The sequence below is a fragment of the Rhinolophus sinicus genome, linkage group LG15 (assembly GCF_036562045.2).
Source record: "Rhinolophus sinicus isolate RSC01 linkage group LG15, ASM3656204v1, whole genome shotgun sequence".
Classification (NCBI taxonomy): Eukaryota; Metazoa; Chordata; class Mammalia; order Chiroptera; family Rhinolophidae; genus Rhinolophus; species Rhinolophus sinicus.
Genome location: NC_133764.1, coordinates 39848220 through 39863610, shown reverse-complemented (window position 1 = coordinate 39863610; position 15391 = coordinate 39848220). Strand labels below are relative to the sequence as shown.

Sequence of the window (15391 nt, the reverse complement as noted above, 5' to 3'; positions counted from 1 at the left end):
TGCAATCAAGTTCATTAACTTTTCAAAGACATCTAGATTTTAAGTCATAGTCAAGAAAAAGGCTATCATCACTCTAAGGTTAAAACAAAATTGGTGTGGGTTTTCTTTCAGTGTGTTCACGGTTTCATTCTTTATATTTAAACAATTTCGCCCTTTAAAGTTCATTCTGGTGTTCAGGCTGTGCAGTCAGACATGCAGCTGTCCTAACACCACACGCTCAGGGCCTATTAACTCCCCAAGGGTCTGAGGTATTGGCTTCACCACACACAAGACCCTGCACGTCCTGAGGTCTGTTCCTGGCTCCACTGGTTGGTCTGTGTGGCCATAATCCGGCACGACAACCACTTTACTATGAGGCCTCAGTTAATTTTAACACCTCGTAGGATTAGTCCCCTGTCATTATTCTTCCTACTCAGAATTTCCCTGGATATTCCTATTTACTTCTCCATAGAAGTTTAGAGTATGCGTGTCTAGTTTCAGATAAAATGAAAAAAGGTTGCTGGTTATTTCATTGGGTACATTGAAGTTTAATGACTTTAGAGAACACTTAAGTATTTATGACGACGACCACTCCTGTAAACGAACAGGGTATGGTTCCCTCTGTCCAGTTTGATTTCTGTGTTCTCAGGAAGGCGTGAAAGTCCTCTGCACAGGTTTCTCATGTGTCAAGCTTATTCCTGATTTAGGTTTCTCTTGAAAACGGGGTGAATTTATCTTCTAACTGGCTGTTTCTTTGGGTTTCTGTACTTCAATCCCAGTCTACCTGACTAAATTCTCTCGTTAGTCGTGTTTAATTGATTCCACTGGGTGTCCCAGGCACATGTGCCTGCCATTTGCAAACCTACGGTTTGACTCTACTTTTCCAACGTTTATGCCTTTACATTCTTTCTCTGTCTAATCAGTAGTGACAGTGGTATCTTGGCTTTTGGGCTGATATGAAAATATCTGAAATGTTAGAGAAGTAGCTGCTGACGCCTGTTTTATTGGGTGTTTTCTTCCTTTAAGAGGAGATCAACGTCAGCCATCTTCTGGTTATTAACATGCTCTCGTAAGAGCTTTCCAAGTATGGAACAAGCCTCGCGTTCCCGGAAGAAACCCCATCAGTGGTGGTGTAGCATCTCCTCGGTGTCCTTTCTGGGTCCCCGCCAGGCACAGTGACAGCCCCGTGAGCCCTGGGTGTGAAAGGGGTCCGAGCCGGCACGCTCTGACCACACGTTCAGCCCAGCCTGATGACAGACTCCTCGTCAACGCCACCGCCTTTCCCTAGCACTGACACAGCAGGCTGAGTTCTCGGGCCGGCCAGCGCAGCCGGACAGGCCATCACGTAGCCCCAGTCACCACAGACCAGTGGCCTTTCTGTACTGCCCTGGGCGCTGGCTGATGCTTCACCCTACAAAAGGGCGATCTGTCCCCTCCCCACCAGCACCCCATCCAGTCTGCCCAGAGTGGCCTCCCTCTTGCCAGATACAGACACAGACAGGTAGACAGATGCCCCCCGCTGCAGCCCGGCCTCTTCAGCAGGGAGTCTCCTGAGGCCTGAACTAGGCTGGGGCAGGGAGACAGCTCCTGTGACTGGTGGGCCTCGGGCTCCACAGTCCTCCAGGGACCCCACGAGGGTGGGTCTGAATGTCTCCCCAGAGGAAAGCCCACTCTGAGGGCTTCAGAAAAGCAGCCACCTCGTCTAACTGGATGACAGCTAAAATGAGGCCGTTCATGGCGGTTCTGTCTCACCAAGTGGCAGGCCAGCCTGCGAGTCACTTAAACAGTGCGTCCTGCCTGACTACAGATTCCGGGTGAGACGTGGGTTCCCCAACACTGCGACTGTGCTTCTGCATGCATGGTTTAGAAGTTAAACGGACCATCAATGCAATTAAATTATCTCTGCTAAAATGAGGGCGGGAAGGGTCAGTGACACCTCTCAGGTGCCTGTGACAAGCCATACCCAGGTGGGGCTTTGATGTGAAGACAAGCCTGGCTGTGTTAACTGCTCCGTAACTGCCAAAGTTGCCTGTGGGCAGAGCGAGGCCATTCCCGCCTGGTCCACTTGCAGGGTGTTGTTGGAAGACGGTAGAGCAGAAAGGCTATTCCATAGGGAGCAAACTGCAAGACACAATACTAGAAAACCCCAGAAAAGCAGAAACAACAAAACCAAGCAACTCCAATACTACACCTTATAACATAAGCCTAAATCAATGATAATGGAAAGAAGTTACAAGAATAATATCCAGATTTTAAAAGATAACGACAGTGAATAAAGGGGTAATGTTCAGCCACAGACCTAAAGAAGGACACATAACAGAAAATCCCAGCAAGTCGCAGTGACGTCCTCCCAAAGAGGACAGGATGGAAACGGGGAAAAAGACACCAGGTGGGGACACAAACACCTCAGCCAGGTGACCAAGGTCACAGCAACACTCACGAGTCACGTTGAGAGCACGGACTCTGACGTCACATGATAAGAAGGGCACTTTGCCTCCGTGGTCTTCCTCCCCCAAGCCCACGAGGCCAGACTAACCGTGAGAGACACGTCAGACAAATCCCAGCAGAGGGACAGTATCCAGAACCCCCCAGCACTGTCAGAACTGCCAAGGTCACCCAGAACAAGGGGCACCTGAGAGATGTCCCAGCCCAGGGGAGCCTGCGGAGACGTGAGGACTGAATGCCATGTGGGATCCTGGAGCAGAAAACGGGCATTACATAAAAACCGAGGAAATCTAGGTTATGGATTTAGTTAATGATAATGCACCGAGATGGGTTCCTTAGTTGTGACAAACGTACTAATGTAAGATGTTAACAACAGGGGACGCCGGGTGTGGGATACATGGGGCCTATTCAGGTGCGAAGTGTTCTGTAAATCTAAACCTGTTCTGAAGCTCATCCAAGTAAAAGCCGCAGGAAAAGGTGTTTGGGACACAAACCAGCCACCAGCACAGGAGGCAGCATGTGCCCCTGGGCCTCACCAGACCAGCCCCTCCCAGGGCACCTTGTGGCTGGACCATCAGGAAAGCTGGCTCTGCTGCCAATTCTCTGCCTACTCGATGGAGCTCAGGTCTTGATGACACGAGTCATCCCTGGACGGTGGAGAAGGGTAAGCCTGCTCGTTTTTCCATCGCCTTTTGTGTGTGTGTATGTGTGCGCGCGCGCGCGTGCACTAGGAGGGGGAGGGGAATGGGGAGATACAGGTACTGTCAGTCAGTGAGCTACGATGAAGTTACTTTGCAGAGAAAACAGTAATTTTGAGACTGGGAAGCGGGCTAGCAAAACTGTGGGGCTACAGAGAAGAACCCTGCGGCTCTCTCCGTTTTCACTCAGAGAATGTCTTTCCTGGGACCACACCGCTCACACTCATGGGTACAGAATTCTGGGTGGTCGGTTTCTCTTCTAGGACGTTAAAGACGCACGTAGCTCCCCGGTCTTCCTGTCGTCACTGTTTCTGACAAGTGATCCGCTGTCAGCCTTACCTTTGCTTCTCTGTTCCTTTTTTCACTGGCTGCTTTTGAGTTTTTAAAGTTACCATTGTTTTTTATGCAGCTGGATTTGACGGGCCCTGGTGAGGTTCACTCTGCGCTTCTGGTGCTTGGGGCCCCTTGGGCTTCCTCGATCTGTGGGTCTGTAGCCATCATCCCTTCACATATCTTCCTGCCAGCCCTCCCGGGGCTCCAACACCCGTTAGGGCCTTGCTGTCGTCCCTCAACTTGGTCCACTGCGCCCTTCACGCTCTTGTTTTCCCATCTCACAGGGCTTCATTCTGCAAGGCTCTGACTGCGTCTCTCAGTTCACCCACTCTTCTCCCGCAGTGTTTGCTCAGTTGTTAAGCCTGCCCAGGGTGTTCTTCATGTCACATTTTGTAGCTTTCAGCTCTAGGGGTTTGAGTTGGGTCCTTTCATATCCTCCGAGCCTCAGTTGGACTGTTCTATGTGAGAGACTTTCAGTAACTGTTTTAATGGCCTGCCTGCTGACTCTAACATCTGTGAGTCCTGAATAGGTTCTGGTAGATCGGTTTTTCCTCCCAGGTTCTCCTGCTTCTTCACGTGCCTGGTCATTTTTGCTCGGTGGCGTCACGTGTAGAGAAGTGTGGCGTACGGGTGACTTGGAAGAGACCTGTCCTTCCCCGAGCAGATTCCTTGGAGACGGTCAGGGCTGAGACAGAAGAAGGGGCCTTCCTGACAGGCTGGGACTGGGTCTCCTCCTCTCGAGTCACACCTTCTCTCCACATCAGTGACCCCCGGGTCCCGTCGTCTGTCACATGGGTCTTCTGGGCCTGTCCCTCCTCCTAGGACCACCCTCCTTCCTCTGCCCAGACAGACCCTACCGTCTGTAAGGCAGAGATGATTCCTGCCAGGCTGGGTCACTCAGGAGCCCCCTGCAATGGCACAGAGTGTGCTGACCATATGCTTGTGGGATAAGAGGGGCCCCAGGCTTATCCGCCAGCTGGGGGTGCAGCCCGTGTGGGCCTCTCCTTCTCAGCTCTTGGAGAGGTGCCCCGTGGGCTGGGTGGCTCCCAGACACGGAGCTGAGGGCACGGGGCCAGGCAGGCTGGGGTCGGTGCCTCTACAGCTTCTTTGGGCCCAACCTGGGCGTCCCGTGCATAAACAATGAGTGCTCTGACCCTCACGGTGGCCACACCACGTGGGTGCGTGGAGGCCAGCCGGGCAGCACGGCCTCTGCCAGATGGTGAGGGCGGCACAGGGACACACGCTGTTCACACACAGAACTCCAGGCTCTGAGGACCCACGGCCTCGGCATGTTCATGACGGGGTGGGGAGGGCGAGGGCCTGACGGTCAGTCTCACCTGGAAGTACGTCCAAAGGCCTCTCAGAGGGACGACGGGCTGGTTAGGAAATGAGTTCACAGGATGGTCGTGGCGCCTGCAGGCAAGTGTAGGAACACTGCCGGGGGGCCAGGGGGACGGCCGCGGGCACAGCTCCGCAAGCACCTAGTGTGTGATTCCTCCAGCGCCGTGCAAACAGTAACCTCCAGGCCCTGAGGCTTGGTGACAGCAGGTGGACTGGGGGAGCGCTCGGCTGGGGCCTCCCACACAGGCCCCGGGAACACAAATGGGACCAAGGTTCAGCTTGGAACCAGATCCTATCACTGAAATGTGACGATCAGCTGTAAACCACGGGAAAATCCAACAGCAAAGTGCGGTTCTGAAGGGCTGTCCATTTATGTAAAGGAAGAAATTAAGGCAGAATAGCCACTCCTAAAACTAGACAATCTATTTCCAGGTACTGAAAATACTGGTAGATGCGAGAATCAACATTGGTTTAAGTGTGTTCATGTAGCGTGGTGGTGCCCGGGGGTGGCAGGCTCGGGGTGCAGCGTGGTGGGTCCTGGGGGGCACAGGCTCGGGGTGCAGCGTGGTGGGTCCTGGGGGGCACAGGCTCGGGGTGCAGTGTGGTGGGTCCTGGGGGGCACAGGCTCGGGGTGCTGATCACTGCATTTGGGTCAAGTTTTATGCATCCAGGAATCTTTTTGCGGGTCCTCAACAGCAGGTACCAAGGACAGAGCCAACACAGCTCTAAACACACAGATGAAGGGTATGGAAGTAGAAGGGAAACAGTTTCAAAAATCTTCCCAAGAAAAGCCACCCTCCTCTTTTCACAGAACTGGGCTCTTCAAGGATGTTTGACAAAGGGCCAACCAGAAATGACCAAGCGGTATGGCTGCCTGATCCACAAACCTAAGCTTTCAGATTTGCAGTAAAAGGTTTAGTGTCGGGGCCGGCCCGGTGGCTCAGGCGGTTAGAGCTCCATGTTCCTAACTCCGAAGGCTGCCGGTTCGATTCCCACATGGGCCAGTGGGCTCTCAACCACAAGGTTGCTGGTTCGATTCCTCGAGTCCCACAAGTCATGGTGGGCTCTGCTCCCTGCAACTAAGATTGAACATGGCACCTTGAGCTGAGCTGCCGCTGAGCTCCCAGATGGCTCCGTTGGTTGGAGCGTGTCCTCTCAACCACAAGGTTGCCGGTTTGACTCCCACAAGAGATAGTGGGCTGACCCTCTGCAACTAGCAACGGCAACTGGCCCTGGAGCTGAGCTGCGCCCTCCACAACTAAGACTGAAAGAACAACAACTTGAAGCTGAACAGAACTCTCCACAACTAAGATTGAAAGGACAACAACTTGACTTGGAGAAAAGTCCTGGAAGTGCACACTGTTCCCCAATAAAGTCCTGTTCCCCTTCCCCAATAAAAAAAAGAAAGAAAAGTCTCTTAGGCTGTGTTTCTAAAAAAAAAAAGGTTTAGTGTCACTGAGATGGCTGGGTAGACATGAGATTTATACTTTTCTTCTCTTTATTCTAAAACTTCCAAATGGCTTCCCACATCGTGGTTCTGAGCTTCGTACGCAGGCTGCTGGAAGCACTGGTGCCGGAACTTGCCAGGGAGGCAGATGACGGCTGGCCGAGGGATGTAAAGATAGCTTGCTGAATTAAATGAGGGCGACAGGACTGAAATTCAGTTGTTTTCACTTTTCAATCCAATGTTTCGGACAAGCTTTTAAAGAAGTCTCTGTTTCCCCGAAGTTGGTTTGATGGAGAGGAAGGTAAAATGTATCATCCGGAGCAGACAAGCAAGAGAACGAACATCTGCTGGACACAGCCATGCCCAGGGCACTTGGCCCAGCAACGGTCAAGGTCAAACTGAGGTCAAGGTCAGCCGTGGATGGCCTGAGGAGGAAGGGGGCGTTCCCAGCACCGAGAAGGGCAGGAACATGAGGAACATCCAAGGATCGCTGCCACCGCCAACGCCCATGAGAGACCAAGTCAGCACCACGGGGCCAGGAAAAGGATGGAGCCCTGAGGCCAGGCTGCGGGGAGCCAGCAGACAGTACCTCACAGAGGGGCCCAGAGAGCCTGCAGGTCCCTCGGCGCGCCCCACGCAGAAGGCTGCCATGCAGGGCGGGGAGGGGTAAGGAGACAGTCAGGACCCACCCGCCAGCAGTGACAGAGACACGGGAATAAAAGACGCCTTCGCCACAGGGGCAGCCTGCCCTAACACCTCTGTGGGGATGACCCCAGGATACTCGTGCAGCCCCTCACAGTGAAGCTCTGCCCGCTAGGGGGTGAGAGAGGAGGCCCGGAGCCTGGGAGCAAGGTCGGATGGTGGGCGGGCTGCCCGAGTCGCCAGGGCCTCCTAGTGGGATGGCGGTGAGCGGAGGGGTGTTTCTGTGGTTTATCGGCCAGCAGTGTGCAGGACCGAGGGCGGAGAGCACAGACAGGAGGGCAGGGCCAGGCTCAAGGGCTGCCGGAGACAGAGCTCCAGGGACATTTGCTGACAGAGCCCAAGGTCACGGGCCGACTGCAGGGCTACTTCAAGGGCACAGGGGCCCTGGTGATGGTGGCCAGCTGTGGCTGCGGGGGAGCAGGCAGAGCCTGCCATCCCCTTGCTCTGCCCACAGAGGGGAGTGGACGCCTCGCCACCTGTGTACCTGCTCTGCCACTTTGCCATCTGGGAAGACCCCACTCAGACTGAGGCCCCGAGCCCAGACCAGCCCTGCTGCCCCAGCAGCTCCCGAAACCCAGCACTTTCTTATCTGTAAAATCACACTTCCTGCAGAGGTGACGTCAGAATTCAGAGACCTTTGCACATGGAGGGGCAGCCACCGGGCACCACACGCACGCATATACCCACGGGTTCGCTTCTCGTCAACGGAGCCTGCTGAGCTCAGTGTTCACTTCAAACCAAGCAACGGCCCCCCAGCCCCCTCCCAATCCTGACCTGGCATTGATGCTGTTCCCCTCCCCCACCGACTCCACAGGCAGCCACCACGAGGCACTGGGGCCCAGCACCCTGTCCATCCGTCTGTCTCCACGACCTGCACAGGCAGGGGCCTCCCCACTCCCAGAATCCACCTGCACCCCAAAGCTCTTCCTTAGTGTTCTGTGGGTCAGGGCCCCTGGAGAACGCTCCCCCACAGCTCCCCTCTGCTCCCCCAGTTCTGCCCACAGCCCTTTGAGGGCTCGCCCACCATCATCCCTGGCTGGACGAGCCCCCGTCTCCATCTCTCGGCCACTGGGCCTCGTCACTGTGGTCTCCCGAAAGTGCCCCCCACTACACCCGCCTTGCCTGGTCGCCCCTCTGTCCCCAACACGGCCACCCCTGCCACCGCACAGGCTCAAACTTGAGTACGTCTCTCCCACATCCACCTGCCCCTTGCCCACCGGCCCCACCTCCCCGGCCACCGTCCGTCTCCTCAGTGGCTTCTGCCCTGCGGTTAACCTTACCATCTCTTTACACTGAGGCCTGACATTTGATTTGACCACAGCTTGATTTTTACTATTTCTTTGTTCCAAAATCTTTAAGTTTCTCACACTTGCTAAATGAAGTCTGAACCCCTAAACCTGGAATGAAGTGCCCTCTGCCTGATGGCCCTCCCGAGGTCTACAGCGTCTTAGCTCACTGGAGCACCTGCCTGCCTCTGAACGCCCTCTGTCCCAGGCTCTAGCTGTCCCTGAGCCCCCCCACCTGACACCTATGCTCCACACCCCTACACTTAAGTCCAGCACAAACGCAGCCCCCTCCTCTTTCAGGAATGTCGCGCTTGTGGCACGCGCCCCCTGTGGGATGTGTGACTTCTGGCCTCACAGCACATGGCTGTGTCCCCACTGCTCTGTGATCCTGTCGAGGGCAGAGACAGCTGACCTGTGTATCTCCTACCGCCTTCAGTTCCACATCTTTGTGGAGGGGCCAGAGGACTGCATGCTCTGAGGAACAGTACAGGGTGGGGGGTGCAGGCTGGGCCGTCACGGTTGAGAAGTGACCGTTAGTGCTGCAGGGCCGAGCCTTACGGGTGAAGCCTCGGCCTCTGTGTGACCGTTCCCACAGCCAGGGCGGGGAGGGAAACGCATGGGCAGAGGCAGACGAGCCTGATGGGGTCTGGAGGAGGCGGGGCCAAGAGAGTGGTCAGGGTCAGTTAGTGGCCGGAGGGACGGCTGGGGACGGGCAGGAGGCAGCATGCAGGGCGAGAGGGACAAGTGCAGTGCACGCAGCAAAGGAGACCCGACAACGGGGTGACAGAGCTGGGACTGGGCCCCGCGGGGAGGCGTGGGCTTCCTTCTGGCCGGGAGGACAGCCAGCAGCGCCTGGCAGAGAGGCTTGGAGGAGAGAAGGACAGGAAGTGCGGGGTCAGCGCGGGAGGGACAAAGGAGCCAGGCCCTGGCACCGCGCCTCGGAGACCCTGCTGGCGCTCGGCGACCACGGCCTCTGGGAGGCCTCGGCTCAGTGAGGAGTGTGGCCGGGGGACGTGCAGCGAAACGACAACTCACACTGTCCACGGCGAGGATCTTGGCCCAGATGAAGACGAGCAGGGGCCGCAGCTCCCGGGCCGAGCTCTGGAGCAGTTTCAGCACGTACGGGAAGATGCCCACGGACAAGGCCTGCGCGAGAGCAGAGCGTCAGCCAGCCAGGGACACACATGGGAAGGCGACGGGAACGGATGCGCCCTGCTGCCAGCAAGGGCTTCCCTTGACTCCCTCCTCCCTGATCCCACCCAGAGGGTGCCAGGGACTCCATCTGCTCTGCTCTCGAGACCAGAATTAACCTCGTGCCGCTTCCCGTTGTGAGGACCGTGCAGCTTCGTGCCTGGGAACCCACCGCCCTCACCGGACGGCCTTGCTTGCTCTCAGCGACAAGCATAAGGCCTGACTGGGAGCCTCACGTGTGGCTCTGCCTCTCGCTCTCCCTGATGCGCCCGCCCAGCTCGCTCAACACTCATGTGTGCACGGGAGACAGGCCTTTAGGGGAAGGTGCCTTGAGAGGTGCCGGTTGGCAGTGGCTCAGAAGGGACCCGCTTTGGGTCTCCCGGTGCCTGGTTTCTGGCAGCCACGCATCTGGGGGACCTCTCTGCTCTCATAGGGAAGTAACAGAGGAGATGGCATGTCAGCACCGGGACGATGGGGCAAAGTGCAGGTATGTCAATTTCATCAGTTCCTTATCTCAAATTTGTGGGAATTCCAAAGACACTGGGAAGGTGCCCCCTCTGGGACAGATGCAGGGTGTGGCCCAGGCCCGTGGCAGGTCCTGGGTCCTTTCCTTGTCACAGGCCATGTCTAATGTCTCGCTTATCTAGCATCTGTTCATACATTAGCAACATTTCCAATTAGCATAAGTTTAATTTTTTAAAGGGCCAGATTTAGCTTTTTTAAAATGAGCCACATAAATGAAAATCGCTCAAACGTCACTAACACGTTTCCTGTGCCCTTCAGGAGACAGCAGTGCCACCCAGGCTTTCCCCTGATGCCCAGGTAACACCACTCTGCACAAGCTCACACAGCCACTCGCCAAGGACTCGACCTCGCTACTGGTGACCTGTGGGTGACACCCGGGGGTGTCCGTGCCCAGTGACAGTGCTGAACGGCTGTCCTGCTCTCAGACTTGCTCTCTCCTCCTTCAGCGCACTGTCACTGTCCCTCTTTGTTAACATTACACAATGAAACACTTAAATACCCACAGAATCACGTGCTGCTGCCCACGTGCTCCCCACCCAGGCCCCTCGCCCACCCTCGTCCACGCCCACTTATTCTTGTGCTCTGAAGCACACGTCACATGATTTCATTTGTGAGCATGTAGCGTCTGTCTCTAAAGATAAGGCCTCTTTTATAAAAACATGACCACATATCATTGCCACACCTAAAAAGGGAACAGTTATTCTTTAATCACATAAAATATTCAGCTAAATTTCTAATTATTTCACGAATATTAATTTTTCCAACTTTAGCTTTCCAATGTTTAATTGCAAACAGAACCAAACAGGGTCCCTATATTGCAACTGATTGGCAGGTCTCTTGAATCTCCTTTACTCTAAAGATTCCTTCTCAATATTTCCTTTGTTGTGAGGTGTTGCTAAAATGATTCTACTTTTTCTACTTTTGATTCTATTTTTGTACTTTTCTGTTTTAAACGGCCATTTCAACTCTGCTATAGAGGAATAACCAGAACTGTGACTAAAATCAGAGTGAGAAGACAGTGAATGAGGGCTCACAACTGCTCCCGGGAGAAACGTGCCACGCGCGGCCAGGGCAGGGTGGGGGCAGGCCAGCCCCTCCCTCAGAGGCAGCAGCGCTTTCTGTCCTGCAAAGCCGGTGCCTGATAACAGCAGACGGGACAAAAGGGCACAGAAAAACCAAACCCCAGATGCCGCGGCAACAGAGGCCCACAGGGCGTGTCATCCGAGGAAGTCATGGACCGCTCACTCGCCGTCCCCAGTCACCCTCGATGGCACAGCTGTCACACACAGTCTTGCGCCTGCCCCACCCCGCGTCCATGCAGAAACACGCACCAGGCTCACCGCCCAGGGGCCCAGGTCCAGGAACCTCCCAAGCAAGTCGAGTGCTCGCAGACGGTGCACCTGGCTCAACAGCACCTGAGAAGAAAGACAGACAAGGGGTTACTGCAGGCCGTGGGAAGCCCGGGCCGGTCGCCTCGGGGGTGACGGGCAGGCTCCGATGCCCCCTCACTATGGCAGGGGCTCCCTTCACCCTGACCTAGCCTGGTCAGACTGGCTAGGCAAACACCTACCTCTTCATGAACAGGTAACACGCTCATTACAGGAAGTACAGGGACATGCATTTAACTGCACTGAACATATTTCGCTGATGACATTTTGGTACATGCACCTCTAGACACTGGTCTCTGTGGACACACTGCCCTTATTTCTTCTAAACCACATAATACACGGTTGCATTTCTCACCTCCTTTCTGACTAAGCAACACTCTGAATCTCGTTCTCCATCTCTGGACTCGGCTGGCCATGACCTCCCAACGGCAGCCCCATGCGTCCCTTTACAAATGTGTCTAATTCATTTAAACAGTTTCCCCAGTGCCAGAGATGTAAGTCGTTATCACATCCTTGCTATTATAAACTGCTAATAAATATGCTGACAGGTCCACCTTCCCTGGGAGAAACCCGACACTGACGGGACAGGGTCACAGTGTCTTCACACTTCTGTGACTAAATCACCCCTGCCGCACCCAGGGCACTGCCGGCAACACGCAGAGGCCGCCCCTCCTGCTCTCTCTGATTTCGGGGCAGGAGGACACAGATCGCTGTGGGGTTCACTGCTGTGTGACCTTGGGCAAATTACTTAACTTCTCTGAACCTCAATTTCTTAATTCATAAAACAAGGATAGCACAAGCGTCTTATTAAATAAGAAATTAAAGCTCCCAGGACAATACTAGCCTATAGCACTTGGTTACTTGCCAACACGACAGGTATCCATGAGCAATGGGGACAAAGAGATTGCAGGACAGTGGGAACTGTGACTCACAGAACTTGAGAGGGAGGGTCAGGGAAAGGAGACTCTGGAAGAAGAGGACGGAGAGACAGCCCAGCGAGGCTGGGTGGCCTACAAGGGGAGAGCTGGTTGGGCGAGGGAAGGGACAGGCAGAGGAAGTGGACGAGAGGGTGTTGGCACTGAAGCCAAGGGAGGAACAGGCGGCTTCTAGTGTCACCTGGTCCTGGAGGTGAGCAGAGGACCCCTGAGAGGGCCCACTGGTGCAGGGACGTGGATCTGGTGCAGTTGTGGGGAGGACGGCAAGGCAGAGCAGGAGGGGACAGGGTGAGGACACGTGGGGGCCAGAGCAGCCCCCGTGTAGGGGTGAACTCAGCTGGTGGGACGAGGGCGGGGTGGCAGGAGCACGAGGTGGTGGACAGAGGTGGGGCGGTCCTGAAGGCACCAGGTTCCTGAGAAGATGCTCCCGGGGCGGGGGTGGGGGGGGGCCCAGGTTAGGGAAGTGGACCAGAGGAAGAGCCGCGGGTGCAGCCATCTGCTTCGCCTTCCACTGGTTTGGGGCCCATTCCCACATCACTGCTGGATGGGGGGTCTGAGTGGTCTGCTTCGTGTGGGGACATTCAGGTGCTGATTATGAAGCTGGGAAAGGTTATGTGCGGGCTGCTCCCTTCTGACCTGGGACCGGGTCCCCCTTATCTGTAGATGGTGGGTTATCATGGGCCATTGCTGCCTGAAAGTTAGGACTGGAGGGGCAAGGACAGGCAGTGGAAAAGTGTGGCCTTGGAGTCTGGCCGGCCTGACCTCGCCCGACTCTGTCACTTCCTAACTGTGTGGCTTAAATCACGTGCCCTCGGGACAGTTCTGTTTCCTCCCCAAGCAGAGGGGAGGTTGCATCTGACTTGAGCTTCTTCTCAAAAGCCGTCCAGCACGAGGCCGCCTAAAAAACACTCAGGTCCTGGCTTCAGCATGCAGTCGTGGACGTCTCCATCTTCTTTCAGAAGCGTGTGAGCGACTATTTTCTTTAAAAAAGATTTTACTGGGAAAAGGGAACAGACTTTATTGGGGAACAGTGTGTACTTCCAGGATTTTTTTTTTTTCCAAGTCAAGTTGTTGTCCTTTCAGTCTTAGTTGTGGAGGGTGCAGCTCAGCTCCAGGTCCAGTTGCCGTGTTCTGGTTGCAGGGGGCACAGCCCACCATCCCTTGCGGGAGTCGAACTGGCAACCTTGTGGTTGAGAGGATGCGCTCCAACCAACTGAGCCATCTGGGAGCTCAGCGGCAGCTCAGCTAAAGGTGCCGTGTTCAATCTTAGTTGCAGGTGGTGGAGCCCACCATCCCTTGCGGGACTCGAGGAGTTGAACGGCAACCTTGTGGTTGAGAGCCCACTGGCCCATGTGGGAATCGAACTGGCAGCCTTCGGAGTCATGAGCATGGAGCTCCAACCGCCTGAGCCACTGGGCCAGCCCCGACTATTTGTTGTTACAGAAAACGACGCTGCCTGAGGCCACGTTTCCAACCCATCCAGGCTGAGCAGAGCTTCCTGTTCACCAGGTCTGTGGAAATGGCTGCGACATCACATCAGAATCACACAGCAAACAGACCTGGAGCCTGTGAAGATTCTGCGTTTGGATTCCTTTTGTTTAAAACAGTGCAAACGTGAATGAAAAAACTCTGTTTTTCAAGGTAAATAGCAGAGAGATTTGCAGAGGAAGAAACAGCGCAGGGCTAAGAAACCCAACCAGGCCAGTTCACGTTATCACGTTATCTGTGTTACACTGACCGGCACCCAAAGAAAGGGCTCATTTACGAATGCAAAGTGGAAAGGGAAACGAGTCAGCATCACTGCTGTGACACGATCGTCTTCCCGACTGTGTGTCCACGTTGATGAAACTCCTTTAAAGCATCGACGGCCCACTGGTCCCAGACTCAGCATCTGAAGACCTCCGGCAATGCAGGATTTTGTGCTGAGATCATGAATGTTTCATGGGAAAATAAAGAGCAGCAACAAAGAGCCCTGGGGAAAATGTTGGGTAGTGTTCTTTTAAACATTCCATCTTTTTTTCAGATTCCTTCTGTTGATTTATATTTTTTTAAAATGGAAGCCCCACATAAATTAAAGTTACTTTTACAATTAGGACTGGCGTACATGTGTGTGTGCGTGCGTGTGCGTACATATGCATGTATATATAAGTATATATTTTTAAGCTCCAGTTTCAAACTGCCCCAGGACCTCTGGGAACGAGAGCTAAGTGTCGTGGTGACAGGATGGGACCCCTTGGTCTGTGGCAACCCAAACTGGAGACTCATCATGGTGACGTGAGACCCCAAGTTAAAGGGGATGCTTTGTCTTGTGTGTGGAGAGCTCAGTGCTGGCTGCGGCCTAGTGGTGCAGCGGCTGCAGCCCTGGCCAAGCGGCCCCCGGTGACCACAGATTCTGGGGTCCCGGGGAGGATGTAACAGTAACACCCCACTTATCATCCTGCTGCCCCTAGTAATCAGCCTGTATTTTGAGACCAAACATTCTATTTAACATCAAACAACACAGTGAAAGCAAACGGTTCTCCTGACGGAAGGTCGTGCTGACTCCCAGGTCTGTGTACAGTGCTCACGCCGTGTCCTCTAAAATCCCTTTCTTCCCCCTCTTTTCTAAACTTGGAGATTCCTCCTTCTCTGCCTGGGCTCCTCCGTGTACAGGGAGCGTGGACAGCAACCCCAACCCCGGCCTCGCAGGGCTGTGGCTGCCAGAGTCTTCTCTCCGGTCCTTCTGCGGAGTCCTGTTTTTAGAAGGGCAAAGAGGACTTCGGGCTGTCGGTGACAGTACACGTCCATGCTGACGTCTGCAGGAGGGGCTGCAAAGCCGCTGGCAGAGCAGACAGTGCATCTGACCCTGACGATCATTCATCAGCGAATGCCTCTCAAGTTTCCGGGGAGAGGTAGCTATCTCTCTGGCTTGTGGGAAAAGTAGCAGGGATCGGAAAAGCTGGAGTCTCTGTGCTGAAGTTCTCTCCCTCAAACAACATTTTCTCACTCGCCACGGCACGAGAGGATAATTTATGGATAACGGGGTCCAGGCTTTGGCAAAAATAAAGCTCCTGAAGGTAAAGCATGGTGAAGTGAACTGGATTCACGAGAAAGAAGCTGACACCGTGGGCCAAGTGCCCCT

At 54.7% G+C, this 15391-nt stretch overlaps 1 protein-coding gene across 4 annotated transcripts in view; it reads right to left on the bottom strand.

Moving 5' to 3' along the window:
• Window positions 1–15391, bottom strand: part of RPTOR (regulatory associated protein of MTOR complex 1) — a 270956-nt gene that overhangs the window by 63147 nt on the left and 192418 nt on the right. For all 4 annotated transcript variants that reach the window (XM_019735643.2, XM_019735644.2, XM_074319891.1 and 1 more), the window contains exons 12-13: window positions 11279–11362; window positions 9267–9377 (exon numbers count right to left, since the gene is read on the bottom strand). In XM_019735643.2, the coding sequence (XP_019591202.2) occupies window positions 9267–9377; window positions 11279–11362 (195 nt within the window). The remainder of the gene's footprint in view (window positions 1–9266; window positions 9378–11278; window positions 11363–15391) is intronic.